Source organism: Dermacentor andersoni, chromosome 2 (assembly GCF_023375885.2).
Source record: "Dermacentor andersoni chromosome 2, qqDerAnde1_hic_scaffold, whole genome shotgun sequence".
NCBI classification, from domain to species: Eukaryota; Metazoa; Arthropoda; class Arachnida; order Ixodida; family Ixodidae; genus Dermacentor; species Dermacentor andersoni.
The window spans coordinates 98702399-98717638 of NC_092815.1; the positions used below are offsets into that span (position 1 = coordinate 98702399).

The 15240-nt window shown below is 41.9% G+C and overlaps 2 protein-coding genes across 2 annotated transcripts; one reads left to right on the plus strand and one right to left on the minus strand.

The window, feature by feature from the left end:
* Nucleotides 1–1344: 1344 nt before the first annotated feature.
* Nucleotides 1345–3389, minus strand: Roc2 (Regulator of cullins 2). The gene is made up of 3 exons (XM_050188388.3): nt 3204–3389; nt 2936–2983; nt 1345–1718 (listed from the first exon to the last, which is right to left on the minus strand). The coding sequence occupies exons 1-3, from the start codon at nt 3352–3354 to the stop codon at nt 1600–1602; spliced, it is 318 nt and encodes a 105-aa protein (XP_050044345.1). The 5' UTR covers nt 3355–3389; the 3' UTR covers nt 1345–1599.
* An 81-nt stretch (nt 3390–3470) lies between these two features.
* Nucleotides 3471–13002, plus strand: LOC126541572 (SPRY domain-containing protein 7). The gene is made up of 5 exons (XM_050188387.3): nt 3471–3784; nt 4710–4826; nt 5566–5726; nt 8533–8635; nt 9473–13002. Exons 1-5 carry the CDS (start codon nt 3673–3675, stop codon nt 9568–9570), a joined length of 591 nt encoding a protein of 196 aa, XP_050044344.1. The 5' UTR covers nt 3471–3672; the 3' UTR covers nt 9571–13002.
* The last annotated feature ends 2238 nt before the right edge of the window (nt 13003–15240 follow it).

The window sequence follows — 15240 nt, forward strand, 5'->3', positions numbered from 1 at the left end:
AAAACTAGTGGGGACCAGACATAGCAGAAACAAGTGAATTTGCATGGCTTGAAAATATTCCACGGCAGATGCAGATGCCAGTGACAATATATGCATAGCACAGGCATCGGCAGCATAGAGTTAGCTTTACTCTAGCAGCATAACTAAGGCCGGCAATGCTTCTAGCATGTCGTGTTATTGTGCTGAACTCTGCTTTTCTTGCCAAAAAGAAATTCTGATATGTTTGCTGGAACAGATTTCTAGTCCATGAGCGAGATCTTCAAACAATCAACATGAGCTTCTTCACAAGATCAGATAACAAGTGGTTTTCAGCATGAATAAGTGAATTTGTCTTCACAGCTGCACCATCTGTGGCAGCGACGGTGCAGCTGAGACGTTAGTGAATATTTCTGGTGGTTTTAAAAATGAAGAAGGGAGCAGGACAGAAGCCGAGACAGCTCTTCATGTGCTCCACACACAGATACATTATGTTTACGATGTTGCCATTGGGTGCCCACATGTCATTTTACACTCTACTGAAGCTATGAGCAGACTTGTTCCCATGAATTTGGTCCTTCCCTTCACATCATACTGTGACCTTGCAGAAAAACAAGTGGTATTCAACATTCCTGGAGACATAACTACATCTGCAGCTGGCAGCCCAAGAGAAAATAATGTGCTGACATTTGACTCCGGATTGTTGCCTGGTACCTCAACTCTAAGCCCATCTGTTTCAATTTGCAGGAGGCTGTGCAAGTAAAAAAGAAAGCACTTCACTATCACATTAATGATACATGCAAGATATTAATTTGTATAGAAGGACCATGACTCAATTAGTCAAGCAAAGCTATTGGTAAAGTGACCATCGATAGTATTTTTAAACAATTGATAGTGTAACAAAAAACTATTAATAGTACTACTATTAATATTACAATATTTTGCCATGAAACTATTGATAGTAGTATACTATCTATATTGTGATAGTTTTACAATTTTTGGCTAGTGATATCACCAGAAATTTTTGATAACTGACTATCAGTAATGCTAAGTTCACACAATTTGGAACATTGAAACGTCACAAAGATTATGTTGCAGTGTTTATGTGTGGTACGTCCTGCAATTTGACATTGTTGATAGTGCATTATTGATAGTACCAGTGATAGTTTTTGTGCTATCAATAGTTCGATAATGACAAAGCTGTTGATAGTATTATAGATAGTTCAATGCATTTGAAAAGGAATGAGTTGCTGAGAGACGTATTTCTGTGTTGCATGCTCCTTTACATGCAATAATTGGTCAAGGCATTAAGTGTGAGCTTACTGAAGAAAAAATATCACCACACAAAAAACAAACAGACCACATGTCTAATTTAACAACAGTTGTAGACATCAAGACAATTCTATTTTACTTTAGACATTCAAAAACATGTGTAAAGGCATCAACACACACTGAAACCATTTCTTCTTGGCAACACATTCTGCAGTTCCCTGGTGGTATCAGATTTACTGGTTGTCGCAGCGCAGCTCGTGGCTTGGATGCCTTGTGTATTACTCACACGCACACACTCATACACAAATAACTGTACACACACAAATGAAGACTATAAGTGACGATGCACAATCACTTTCCAATGCGCTGCACAATCCAGTCTTGCTGGCACAGAGGGCACCGGTTGTTCTTCTTGACCCACAGGGACATGCAGCAATTGTGGAAAGAGTGGTTACACTCACCCCACACCACTGTAAAAAAATAAATGCATTTGTTTACTAAGACATCTGTAAACATGTGCCAATTAATATTTCAACAGCCTTGAATGAAAACAAGTGCATGAGCCAAATCATCAGAGGTGCCAAGCATCCGGCAGTGCTCAGACACCAAAATTTGCCAAGCAGCATTGAAGAATGTGTGCACTGTAGATGATACAAACCTATGAGGATGAGAACAGTAAAATTGGAGTGCGATGTTGTAGCGATGCCTTTTCCGAACACTAATGCCTTCCGGCACTTTTCGTGCTCGTAAAGCCATGGGCGTGGCGTTGATTGCTCGCGAATGCTAATAGCACTGCAATGCATTAGCTTAGCATTCAGAAAAGGCACTGCTACAAAATCGCAGCACTACATGTGCATAAGGGCTCAGTGTTCTCAAAATTGCATCATAGATAAAATCCGATTTTCTTGCGAACAATGAAGTTCAAATTCGTATGGCATCAAAGGATATTGGTCATCTTCAGTGTGCTTTTAATGGCTAATTAAAAGCCAGTGGAGCAGATGCGACAACAGGGATGGCACACTTATCAGCATTAATTTCAGGTCACAGAATCCTCAAGTGCCTTAGTAGGATGCCCATCACTCCAGTGAAGTGTTGCCCTGGGCGATGTGTCACACACAAGTGAAAGCATCCTTGAAAACGTTATCACTTGTGTGTCCACTGACAAACTGTGTGACCGTTTGTGTGACACTGACTAGCTTAAGATTTGTGCTCAATTTTTGAACATGTTCAAATCATGCTCACAAATACAACAAGCACATCGTAATAGCCTGACAGACTGCAGACAGGCACCGAGTACTGTGCTTAAAAGTATAGCAGTCAGCTAAGCAGAGCAGTGCGAAACACTGGTTACATCGAATAATTTCGTTGGCCACTCGCTTCGTTATAACGTGAATTGGCTTTCCCTTTGTCGGTGAAAGCAAACTGTTAATTGCTTGCAGTTTGCTGATTGCATGACCAGTTAGAATTACTCGTGTAAAACAAAGATGCAAGTAGCGGGTAAGACGTGCGAGATATCGCTCTCCAATCTTTACGCTCAATCTTTTGGGAAGGGAAATACCGCGAAAGCCAAGCTGAAGCTGCTGCACACGCTAGAGGTGTCCTTTTGAAACTCACAGCTACGTTTATTATGTCCCACCCGACAAAATACACAGCGGTGAAGGAAATGAAGCGATAACCGTTTGCTTACCTACACAATCGTCCTGCTTGTTTTCGTGTTGACATCGCAAACAGGCATCTAGAAACGAAAAAAAATATTTGTTTAACTACAAAAAGAATTGCTCCGTAAACAAAGCACAAATAATTAAGAGGCACTATTCCACAATGAACCAAGGGCGGCGCGCTACGAGCACGCGACAACCGACAGCAGCTAAACAAAATAAAAAATCCCGAGTGACGGTGCAACAAAGCGAGATAAACGTCAAGCACCAGCCAAAAAACAGCGCCGAGAAACTTACCCATGACTTGAACGCGACATATGGCGCAGGTATCACATTCTACGTCCCAGCTCCACATAGCCACGGCGTTCCACTTTTTGAGAACAAACATTTTATCCGGTTTTTGCCCGTTATTATCTCCATCCTTGTCGATGTCATCTTCGTCTGCCATTTTTAAAAGCCAGCTTCTGCTGCGATGCAGTGTCAGTTGCGCATGTGTGCTTGGGGCTAAATGTAAGTGCATCTGTAGTATGGTAGAGTTAAAATAGTTAAAAAAGCAATAACTTAATAAAATTGCAATAATTTAAGCACATTTGCTACTTATACGCACTTCAAAAATTTACTCAACAGCGCCTCTGCTGAGTTTACATTGTTCTTGTGTTTTTTATCGTGGTTTTATCCTCCCTTCTGCCAGCCGCCTACTTCTGTTTGTTCCTGTGTGGACTGTGTGCCGTCGTAAACAGGGACGAAGCACCAAGTGTCATTTCAGATGGCAACTTGTTTCGGCTGTATCCGCCGGTGTTTCAACGCCGGCGGTTTCAACGCTAGCAGTTCCCAAGGAAACCGCCTACCTACGGTGGTTCTGGACATGCTTCATATGGGTATAAACATTTGGAAAACACTCTCTTCAGCTTCTTTAAGCTTGTGCGGTGATCTGTGTGGAATATCATAACCGATCTGTGTGTGTGTTTTTAGTTTCGCTGCCTTCCGCGTCCTCATCGGCAGCTCCCTCGGTAGGCGATCGTTATGAGTGTTATATTTATTTCAACTTTTGCATACGGAAATAAGACAGTTATCGCGCTGGGCGCTTGTCGCCGGTGTTCACAAACACCGAATTTCAGACGGAGCACTGTGCACCTCCTAGATTTTATTACGCGTAGAGACATGTTACGTGACTACAAGGTGGTGCCTTGAAAAAAATAAAACGAAGGCATTGTGTGATTTCTTATACGGTTGTGCGGTTTCTTTCTCATGATTGTTTGCCAGCATCCTTGCTAAAAGGATGGAGCAAAGGACTAGCAATCGCTACAATTAGGTGGGTCAAATTTGAAATCATAATTATTTTCTTTTGCGTTGTTGTAGTTTATAGCTGTATGTAAATGGTGAAATTGAGCAGAAATGCGAATTTCAGCTGCTTCAAGCAATTGACCCGACGACGACCAAATATGAGGTTGCACTTGCCATGCAAGTCAGCTTGGCTGCTAAGCCACATTTATAGTTGTGTTCACTGCAACCACAATTTGTGAGGGCAACCGCCATGCAAAAACTACATTGGACCATACTGCTGGTTCAACTCCCATACCATATCACTGTGATGGTTAACATGAAAATGGATTCGTCTGATGGTGTACAAACACGATGAAACTGCTGCCAACAGCTCTGCGTGGGTGCACAAGCTGGTGCACTAAAACCTCTGAAAGGGCGTAGTGTTATCTGCACAAGTTAAGTGTTTGTGGTGTTTTAATGCATCCGACTTTGCCTGAGGCATACCAGGTGTGGCTGATTATGACATGCAATGTTTTGCAGGCCAGGATGTCGTAATTGTAAAGAATGGACAAAGGATCTGCGGCAGTGGTGCAGCACTAGCTAATGCCCCTCTAGTTCAAAACAAGTCATATTTTGAAGTCAAGGTACAACAGGCAGGTGAGAAACAGTGCTCTTGTTTGTATCCTTTAATTTTTGTGCCACTTAACAGACTCACTGATGCTACACATGCGGAATTATTTTGTGTTCCATGTGTAGCAGATTTCACATCAGTGAGGTGCACCCTTCCACTAGTGGATGCTTCACTGGTGGGAACAAGCATGCTGCTATGTTAAGATGAGGTTGTGAAGCTGTTTACGATGTGTACTGCATGCCAAGATGTGTGCTGCATGACAACATATATGGTTGAGACAGATTTATAGGCATGCATCCAATGAAAGTTAACTGGTAAGCATATCAGCATGTGGCCAGAAATGTTGATTTCCCTGGTGTGATCTGCCACGAGATCACTGGTTAAATTTCTGGTCATAGTGGTAGGATTCTTAATCAGTGAGATAGTAAAAAATACTACTTTACTGAGATTTCAGTGTCAAATTCAAAATTATTAGTGGTTCAATACATAGAGAGTACCATGTACAAGGATTACTTTATTCATTCAATATTTATTATTGTTTTGCATTTACTAGTACTATGCGGAGAAAAATGCAATTTGGCTGATTAACGTACTGGCATGTCCTTTTGCCTTCCTTTTACTTTTGTTTTTGCTTTCTTGCTGCATTTTATTATGTACTGCCATGCTGTTGAACTGTCTAATGATGTGCTTAAAGCTTCTGTAAGATAGCTTTGGTGCAGCCTTAGCATCATGCTTTTCTTTCGTTAAAAAAAAAACTGATTTCAGGCCTGTGGGGTCTGGGAGTGGCTACACAAAAGACGGACCTGAACAGGGTGCCGCTTGGACAAGATCTGGAGAGCTGTGTTCTCACTAGTGAGGGCACTGTGGTGTGTAACAAAGAAGTGCTCCACAAGCTCCAGCAGACAGTACAAGAAGGCGACGTCATAGTAAGGCCCATTGTCTGCCCTTTATGCACTGTGCAGATTAATAAAAATGCGTATCTTATTGTTTGCTATTTGTAACTGCTGTTTGCTAAAGAATCACTGTTTGACTGCGGACTCATTGACCAGCTTTTGTTTGCATAGCTGTGCATGAAGCATTTGCTTGCAGAAATATCCTGACCTCCTCCGTAGACATAAACAATAGCACTGTTGCTGCATTGACAGAAAAAGATTGACACTTCTACTTGATTCTGTATCTGTTGTTTCTTCTGGTGATATAGTTTCAGTTGCTGGCTGCAGTAATCTGCTGCACATGGAGCTTTTTTTCTCTCTCGTCTTCTTTTGTTTTGCCATGTTAAGAGAAGGCACTTCACATTTATCACAGAAACCTGTGACAAGCTGAGCGCAACCAAACAGTGGGCATAGCTTCTTGCAGAACTGCTTGGCAATGTGCTGGTAGTGATAGACTTTCATAGGTACCATATCTTTGTAATGTCGTTGTGTGGACTAACACTTTTAAATTTTATGCTCCAGAGTAACACCTGGGCTGCGGGAGAGTCCATAGTAGGGGCGCCCACATTAATTTGACTACCTAGTGTTCTTTAATGTGCACCTTAATTTATGTGCACGAGTTGTTGCTTTCTGGCCCATGATACAGTGCTGCCTTCATAGCCAGGATTCGAGCCTGCAACATTTTGATTGCAAAAACAAAACATTGCAGCCATTGAGTCGGCATGGCAGGTGTCGTAGTGTGGAGGAGGTATGCGGGTTTTAAACAAGCATTAAGGACTGTGACCCACATCGTCTACATGATGACCTCCATTCATGGGTAATACAGACACAATTAGAATGAAGAGCATGTACAAAAATCCTGTAAATGGAAAAAAAGAGTCAAGACATTTCACAATAGGTAAAGGTGAAAACTGGACGTAACAAATGACTTCAGGAAGCACAACGAATGTCACCCTACTATACAGTCGTGGAACCTGGCTTACCCTCATAAACAGCTGCAACGCTTGGAGTTATTTTCCCTCATCCATCACAGAGTTTTAACTGAAATGATGTGTTACTTGTGAATTGAAGTTGTCATGGAAGCAGAGGCTAATTGGCAAATTCAATAAAGAATTTTGGCTCTAAACCTCATTTTCTCTAAAAGTTTCATTGCCCTAGCAAATATTAGGCACATACTTTAAGAGTGATAAAGTTTACATTTTAATTCAGTAAAGGGCCTATGTCCTTGCTATTTATGGATTTCCAATTGACAGTCCATATTAAAAACTAGTAAGTTTAGTTTTTAAATTAATTGTCCTTAGTGTTTTGAAATTGAACTTTTCTGGGAGCATCATCAGAAGCATTCCATATTCAGGCCACCATGTGCTTTCAGGTGTAAATGCCTTGTTATGCAATCATTGCAGCATATGTGCTCGCTGAAAGTGATGAGTTCCTCATTTTATATCTGGAATCTGGAAAGTCTGATGTTCATAGCTTTGTTTCAGCTTCATGCTGACCTGTTTTCTAAGTTGTGAGAGTGAGGTGTGATCATGTTTTTGATAATGTTTTACTTGTCACGTACAGTCGCATGCTTTTATTAGTTTGACCTCGAAGGGACATATACAAATCTGGTTCAAACTATCCAGAGTCTGAGATTGGACACTTTCAAAGATTGCATCAGACTAAGAATTTACTTCCGGCAAGCACGTTATGTTTTCTACCCGTGTAAGCAAGCACAAGCTATGTAAATAATATCTCACAAGACTAATGCACACTGCATTGCCTGGTCAGCATTTCCATTTTCTGCGATCATGTAGTTGTACTTCAGTCAGTCATTAATGCCTGCTGGACCTCTTATCAGCACAGCTGCTGTCTTCTAGAAGGCCTGGTAATGAATGGTGTTGTGCAGGCAAAATTAGTCGTGTCAGTGGCAATCTGTTTTAGCACGATTCTCCTTGGCACATGTGTTGTCATGTGGCTGTGACGAATGCAGGTACACGGGCAAATGATGAAGAATTTCAAGGAAAATTTCATTGTGTGAACTTATGCTTACAAAGAAAAGGCCTGACTCAGCAGCGACACCTGTAGATAATTGCAAAAAAAAAAAATAGAGTAACACTTCTGGCAATTTGGCCCTTAAATATAAAGCTTCATGGTAAGTTCTAGTGGTCCTCACAATTCGAGAATGTGCTGTGTGCTTCAATTATGTCTGATAGTAATGGGCTCATTGCACCAAGTACAACATTTGTGACATAATAATGACCCGAGGCTGCAAGCATGTTTTACAAAGAATTGAAAGTGTAACACAGGTAACTTGTAAAAGCCAACAAGAGCAAGAATAGGCATGGCAAACAGTGTGTGGCAATATTCTACATATTCTTTAGTGTTACTGATGCATGAAAGCAGCTGAAGATCAGCATATGCGGATTCAACCGGAGCTTCCAAGCAGACAGTCGTATAAAAGCATGTGCAATACCACACTCACTGGAAGAGATTGTCATCACTGGAATTCTGGCGGTGTAACCACATGTTTGATATTATCAGGAATTTTATTGTGGCTAGTGATATATGTACCAACTGCCAGTGATACCCATTTTGGGCTTCAAGTGATAAACAATTTTCTCCGTAAGAAACCATGGGCACCTATTGGTTTTGTTGAACAGTACTGATGTATAGAAAATTAGAATCAAGCATTGTAGAATAGAGGCCAACTCTATGAGCAATCACTAATCTATATTGCTTCTAGATAATTTTGCTGCAGCCATTACCTCTACAACTGTTATCTTGCTAATTTCCACTCACTTATCTTGGTCTTTTTTAGGGCATCACGTACGACCACCTGGAGCTGAACTTTTACCTGAATGGAACAGATTTACATATCCCAGTGACAGGTGTCAAAGGAGAAGTTTTTCCTGTTCTTTATGGTAAGTAGCGTAGTAGTGCAAAATTGAAAAGACAGTTTTAGAAGGACTCTAAAAGAAAAACCTCAAGTGAAGCTGGATTGAGTGATTACGCTTTTGATAGAAGGTGACGGACTTGGCGTACCAAGAAATGCTGCAAGACTGGTCACGTTGCCACCGTAAAATTACTGAAACAGTTGCCGACACCACCACAGTATTAACAATGTCAAAAAAAAAATAGTTTGCATGTCAAAATAATTTTAAACTTGCCACAACAGCTCTGCACCTAGTGGTTGCACAGAGACCAAACAATCAGCCTGGTAAGATAGCCAGGTGATAATTGAAGGAAAATTCTGCATTACCAGAAACAAAACCTGTCTCTTCAGAATCCTAAGACTAGCACTTTTTAATTAAGTCATCAGCCCATCGCAGCACTGAGAATGGCAATGATTGACAACCACAGCATGAGAGGTTGATGAAACCAACATAAGAAAAGGAGGCATATTGCAGTAGAGCGGCAAGTTTGGCTAGTTGCTGGAAGTTCATATTGTAATAAGGGGGGTACTGTGCTATAAACACGGACAACAGAAGTGGAATTGGAGGTAGGATTTGCGCGCATCCTGTACACTTCTACTTCCGTTGCCCGTGTGTTTATTGCGCAGTACCCCCTTATTATAAAAAGGAGGCAGCTGGTCGTTCAGTACATAACCTGTTTGTGATCAAGGAGGAAGCATGTCATGCTTACCTGCAATTCTGGGTATGGGATAGGCATTTAGTTGGGCATTTAGTTTCAATGTTGCATTGAAAGTCTGTCACCATTGCATTTGCCATATATGTTCTCTTTTCACGTTTTTCTTTTAGTCGATGATGGAGCCATCTTGGATGCGGTGTTCTCTTCCTTCTTCCACACTCCACCACTAGGCTTCGAGCAAATCATGGTTGAACAGTCCTTACTGTGAAAAAGTCATCTGTGTGCTGACCATCACTGGCACATCGTAGCACACTCCTAGTAGTGTTGCTCTATGGAATGGGCCTGTTGCCATCTATGCCTGAGTGTGCAAAGTTCTCCGCCATTGAGCCGTCATCACAAAGTCACTTTGTAGTCCAGCTTATTTTTTGATGCGTGCTAAAGCATGTCATGTGTTCAAGTCACATGCTTGCAGTGTTTTTCTTTTCTTTGCTGTCTTTGTTAGCATTAACTTAAATAGGGGCTAGTAGAAAGCACGAATATTGCATGGATACAGGCTGAAAGCAAGCTTGGTGTTCAGTAAATGAAAAAAGCTGTTTGAATTGTGATGCACGATAAAAAACCCATAATTGAACAGTTTTAGTGTGAGGACATAGAATTTAGCCCTGCGATTGTATGTTGCCTTCTTTTTGGTACTACTTGCTTGTTTCAAGTCAGATGCTGCCTACCAGGCTATGCTGTAAGGAGCTTGGTGCGCAGGTGGAGCTTAGGAAGCTTTTTGTATGCATTGGACATTCTTTTAGCTTGTACAGAGACTGTTGGCCCTGTTTTGGGCATCCTGGTTTTACCAGACAATAGACCCTTTTCCTAGTTGTTGGTCTAGCTTTATAAAAATAAAGAAATTGGCCAACCTAACAGCAAAACAGAATTATTAATTTGGCAAGATATATGCATATACTGTTTCAGGGAACATTACATGGGCACAAACAAAGGTCGTTATTCATGCTAGTTGCCACGTCCCAGCTTCCAGAACATTTATCCTTTCTCATTTGACCACCACTCATTGTCGTCTGACTGTTTTGGGAAGACTCTGTCAGCAAAGACCAGCACCAAAAGTGTCAAGACAGCTTGGAATGAGGCAGTGTTGTGCAACATGCAGAGGTCATTCCTTTTTATGTCATAACTTGTTGCTTAAAAGGCAGGTTACACACATTTGCTGTCCAGCATTCTAGTGGCGAGTGGTGATTCACTTCATTGACATCGATTTCACGACAGTGCATTCACCTTTATCTGTCCTTTGGGTTTGCCCATGGGAAGGCATTCTTGAGTCCCTGGTCTTACTACAGCTTGTGGAACATGTTAATCTCAAGCTTTTTCTGGTAGCCTCGAGGTTGCTCACATTTGCCTTGTCCAGCCTCTTGCCGAGACAGGCACTGAGCTGGGCACGTTGGCCAAACGTGGTCTGTTCGCAGGGAAGTGGTCTTTGTGGCAGCATCACTGGTGATGATTTGATAAGAATGGGCTCACACTTTTCTTGCATTTGTTGGTGCAGCAGTAGCTGTTGCTCTCAAGGCTTGCATTCGGTGCAGGTGTGCTCCACGCATCCTAATATCAAGTCTGCATTCTCCTCCACCAGCTCTGCCTTATACGTGGCCCGCATGATAGTGGTTGTGGTCATGTTGTCCTCTGTCATCAACAAAACCATGCTGATGCACCATTTTGACCAGTCCTAACCATAACAGCAGACCACACTTTACTTTCTATGAGGTAAAGAAAATGTGATGAGACTTCTGTGGCAACATATACAGCCAGAAAGTGGTGAAACATGCAATTTTTTCTTTGTCTTTTGCTCTAGCAATGACGAGAGCTGTGATTAGTTTGTCAAATATGCAATATGAAGGAACCTAACAATTGGAAAGGGTCTATTGCTTGTACAGTTTCAGCAAACATTTGTGTACATTGCCTGTAACATAATTCAATGATAATTTATACTATAGTGTGAACAGTATCCAGGTATCCAAAGTGGATGCTTGGCTGAAGACAAGACTGGCACTGTGAATGGAATGTGCCTGCCATGGTTCGTGGTTGTTGTGATTACTTACATGCACAAATGGAACCACTTTCCTCGTGTACACTTGCCACTCTACAAGTCTTTGGTGTGGGCAGAATGCTTTCAGAAATATTTTGTCAGAGCAGGTCATGCCAAATGCCAGCTAGCACTCATTTTTATGTTCACTGTATACTCAATATTGTGAGGATAAGGGCACCAGCTATATATCTGACCTGCTGGACTGTCTTGTGCTCAAATCAGCGGCATTTTGTTTAATAAACCGCAGTTGGATGCAAGAATTGCCTGTTTCATTGAAAACAATACAGATGCATGCATCTGTGGCGATGCCAGGTCAGAAAAATAAACGCTCCCTTTCTCAAAAGTTGCAACAGCCTTGTCACATTTGGCAGTGTTGCATTGTTGTCTGGCGCTGCCGCCAACGACACATTCTTGTTTCTTCTGGAAGTAACTAACGTGTGCTGAATGTAAGCATAATATTGTCCAAAATGCGCAAATTTGATCACAAATGGGTCTGTGGTCTAGCTGGAAGAACCATCTAGTATGCGGGTTTCACTTATTGACCCATCATTTTGTATCTTCTATGGCTCTATTCATACAGCCAAAGAAGCATTAGTAAATGGATGCCTGAGGTTGTTTCATGTTTGAGTGAACTAAAGTTGAGCACCGTCTTTTTAAAAGCAAGGTAAGAACAAGCAGGCATGCAAACATATGCATTGAGCCCATGCGATTGCAGTTTTCACGAGACTAGGATTTCACAAAATTAGCGCTGGATGCCTACGGCATCTATGGGCCTCGGTGTTCTGGCATTGTGCCAACTATGCTAAGACAGCATGCCAGGAACACTCGTTCATAGATGCCAGCATGCCTAGTGCTAGTCTCACAAAAGTAATTGCTGAAAATACCGCCCCTGTTGGCAGCCGTGCAATGTCCAATCCAATGTTTATGGCCATGGAAATAGTGCAGCTTTCTTGTGCATATAGCTGCTGGCACTAGGGCTGATTTCATGCATAGAATTATCAGTCCTATCACGTTGTTTTGTTCCAATTCGGTTTCTTGGAGGTTGAAATGCTGGAAGTTATTGGTTATTAAAGGCAGTAACACAAACATTTTCTGGTTAAAACTGGTAACCTAGCCAATGGGCTCTGGCATCATCTATTCAGCATGCCGAGTTTGTTCCATGTCTTTTGTCCACTTGTACTAGACAGTTGGACAAAACTGCACTGGTTTGGCAGGTATGGTTTTCTACTGCTAAGAATAATTTGGTTCGACTTAAACAGGTGGAATGCAAGAATGCCTTCGTAATGAGAATGTGGTCTGCGTTACACAATCGCAGCACCGCAAAAGATAAATTTAAAGCCTTGAATCATAGTGTACCTTGTAAGCATGGACTTAGCTTTGTGATGCTAAAATCAATCAATCAAACGTCAATGTGAACTTTATGCCAGACACACCTGAAAAGCAGCCTTGTAGAGTTGGTAAAGTGTGAAAAAAAAAAAGTGGGAACGAAATAAGGACAGAATGCAAGGGCCTGTGTTTATTTTCTTTTGTCCTGCACAAATTTTTCCTATGTCAGCTGTCCTATTTAAAATACTTGGGTTACTCTCATTGTATCAATAAATTTCCTAGAGTCCACACTTGGTTCATGATAGAAAAATGTATACCTTCAAAATATTCTGCCTGCAGGCTTTTTGTTCCATTGCTGCTCACATGCAATTTTGAGGCTACAATATGGACATGTACAGCTAACTTAACCTATGAGAAACAAAAGTTGCCATTGTATTTTATAAACAGCAGCATTGCTTCAACTGCCCGAATTTTCTGGTAGACAGAAGAGCTTGCATGCAAGGCAAATGAGTCGACATCCAGTAATTCGACCCTGACGGTACTGACAAAATTTATCGAATTATCCAGCGGGTCGAATTAAACAAGGCGCAGAAAAAGCGACATAACACACCACTGATTAATTGGGCAGTTTTTGCCCGAGTCTAACACGCCCCCGAATCAAATGCGCTCACCCTTTCCTACGAGTACATAGCAGAAAACTAACCTAGAAATTCCACGAAAAGCTCCTAAACAAAGTAGAAACCTAACGAGCACCCGATCTTTTAGCAAGAAAAATTGTTAAGGGTCTAATATGTGCTGCACAATGGCAGCCGGTTTTCTTGAGTTAGCTTCACCGCAATACATCCATGCTGTGCGGTAAACCAATCTAACTCTGCGAAAACGGTTTTGATATCGTATCCGATTGCACCGTCCAGGCAATTTCCAACACAATCTCCTAGGAGGAAAAAAAATGCGCGTTAGAATCGATTGCGTGTGTGTGTGTGTGCGTGCGTGCGTACGCGCTTTTATCGGCGATTGTGAGCTAGCTACCGTTATTGCTTGAAAACCTCCCAAAGTAGGCATTTTCGACAGATGACGTCTGTGTGCAATGCTTTCACTGTCCCTTAAGTTACGCCGAGACAGACGCTGCCACTAAGGGGGCGACTATTGGGGGGTCACTATAGGAGTCGGGCACGTGCATGGCGACTGGTCAAGTTCAAACTATCCTTCAAAAGCCAATTATAGGATCGAAATGACGAACGTTTGCACCCATAGAAATGTGTGGCACCGGCCAGGATCTAATTAATCGGAGTCCTATTAACGAAAGTCTGCTATAGTAAACAAAAATGAATACCACTGCAGCTCTACTAACACCCAATCAGAATTGATACTCATTCAGTGCATTGCAAAGAATGCAATTATGCAGCCAGTGATGCCTGCAGCACCACCTTGTGATTGCGACAGGCATTATTGGGGAAGTTGCACGCATGCATAATATTCACAGGACAGCAGTTGAACAGCTGCATAAGAAAACTGGACAAGACCTGTATTTTGCATTCGTCACTGTCATAATCGTGGCCAGCACCACGCAAAGGGATGCACAGTTGCTGGTAAGCATACAGGTGATGACGCCCTTGCCACTCACTCATAGACATGTGCTCAAGTCATTTGAGCACATGTGGCCATGATGTTTCGTGCCAATACTAGGGGAAATCTGGCACTTGTTTAACTCCATGAGTAGTAGACCTATATTTATGATTTGGATTTGTTGATTTCCTTTAGTATTCTCAGCATGAACTTTGATACCTGTATCCAATATTGTCAATATGAACCTCTACACTTGTAGCCATGGCCAGCTTTATCTGTGCACATGCAGATTGTGCTACACTGCTTCACACAAAATGTCCACGCAGCAATACTAATCTATTACATACCTGCCAACCTGAAGATTTGGAAATTTGTAAAACTATCGCGGGGGGGGTGCATGGCAGCACTTTCTTTGTTTTTAAGGGGTTTACCTTTCGTGACAACCTTACTCATGTTTTCACAACCACAAGTGAAATCCATGTCTTGGAGAGTAAAGAGCGAAAACGCCACTGCGGCAGAATTTTTTGAAATGATTTTGCTGTTGCTGACTTTGCCTGCTTCAGAAACTTCTCTGTGTAGGTTTGCTCAAAGCAAGTACCACTCTGTTGCCCCTTGACCATCAGCAGACTTTCGAGTGTTTTCTCACACATAGATGAGCGAAGCTCCATTCGAGTTTTGTTCACAGTGCTGAATATTCTCACACATTCAGTGTTGCTGTGGGGAATGGAGAGAATACCCAGCATAACCACTGAAATTCTGTGGAACCCGAACGATCCCTCGACACTTTGAAAGCTTTCCAATTGTGACCACTGCACGTCACACCTTGGCTCATTCAATATGTTGGCTGGAACCCGATATGCTTGCAAGTTGGCAACCTTGACTTCAAGTGCGTCGATTGCTTCTTCTTTTGATTTGCCACTCTGCTAGGGTAGGATAGCAGGGAACGCCATAATAAAATAA

Bases quoted from the DNA above. Each gene is read 5' to 3' on its own strand.
- LOC126541572 (XM_050188387.3), top strand. From the start codon at position 3,673: ATGGCAACTTGTTTCGGCTGTATCCGCCGGTGTTTCAACGCCGGCGGT. The intron at 3,785-4,709 runs GTATAAACATTT...AATGTTTTGCAG, and splicing joins TCTGGACATGCTTCATATGG to GCCAGGATGTCGTAATTGTA. The intron at 5,727-8,532 runs GTAAGGCCCATT...GGTCTTTTTTAG, and splicing joins TACAAGAAGGCGACGTCATA to GGCATCACGTACGACCACCT.
- Roc2 (XM_050188388.3), bottom strand. From the start codon at position 3,354: ATGGCAGACGAAGATGACATCGACAAGGATGGAGATAATAACGGGCAA. The intron at 2,984-3,203 runs GTAAGTTTCTCG...TTTCGTTTCTAG, and splicing joins ATGTCGCGTTCAAGTCATGG to ATGCCTGTTTGCGATGTCAA. The intron at 1,719-2,935 runs GTAAGCAAACGG...ATTTTTTTACAG, and splicing joins CAAGCAGGACGATTGTGTAG to TGGTGTGGGGTGAGTGTAAC.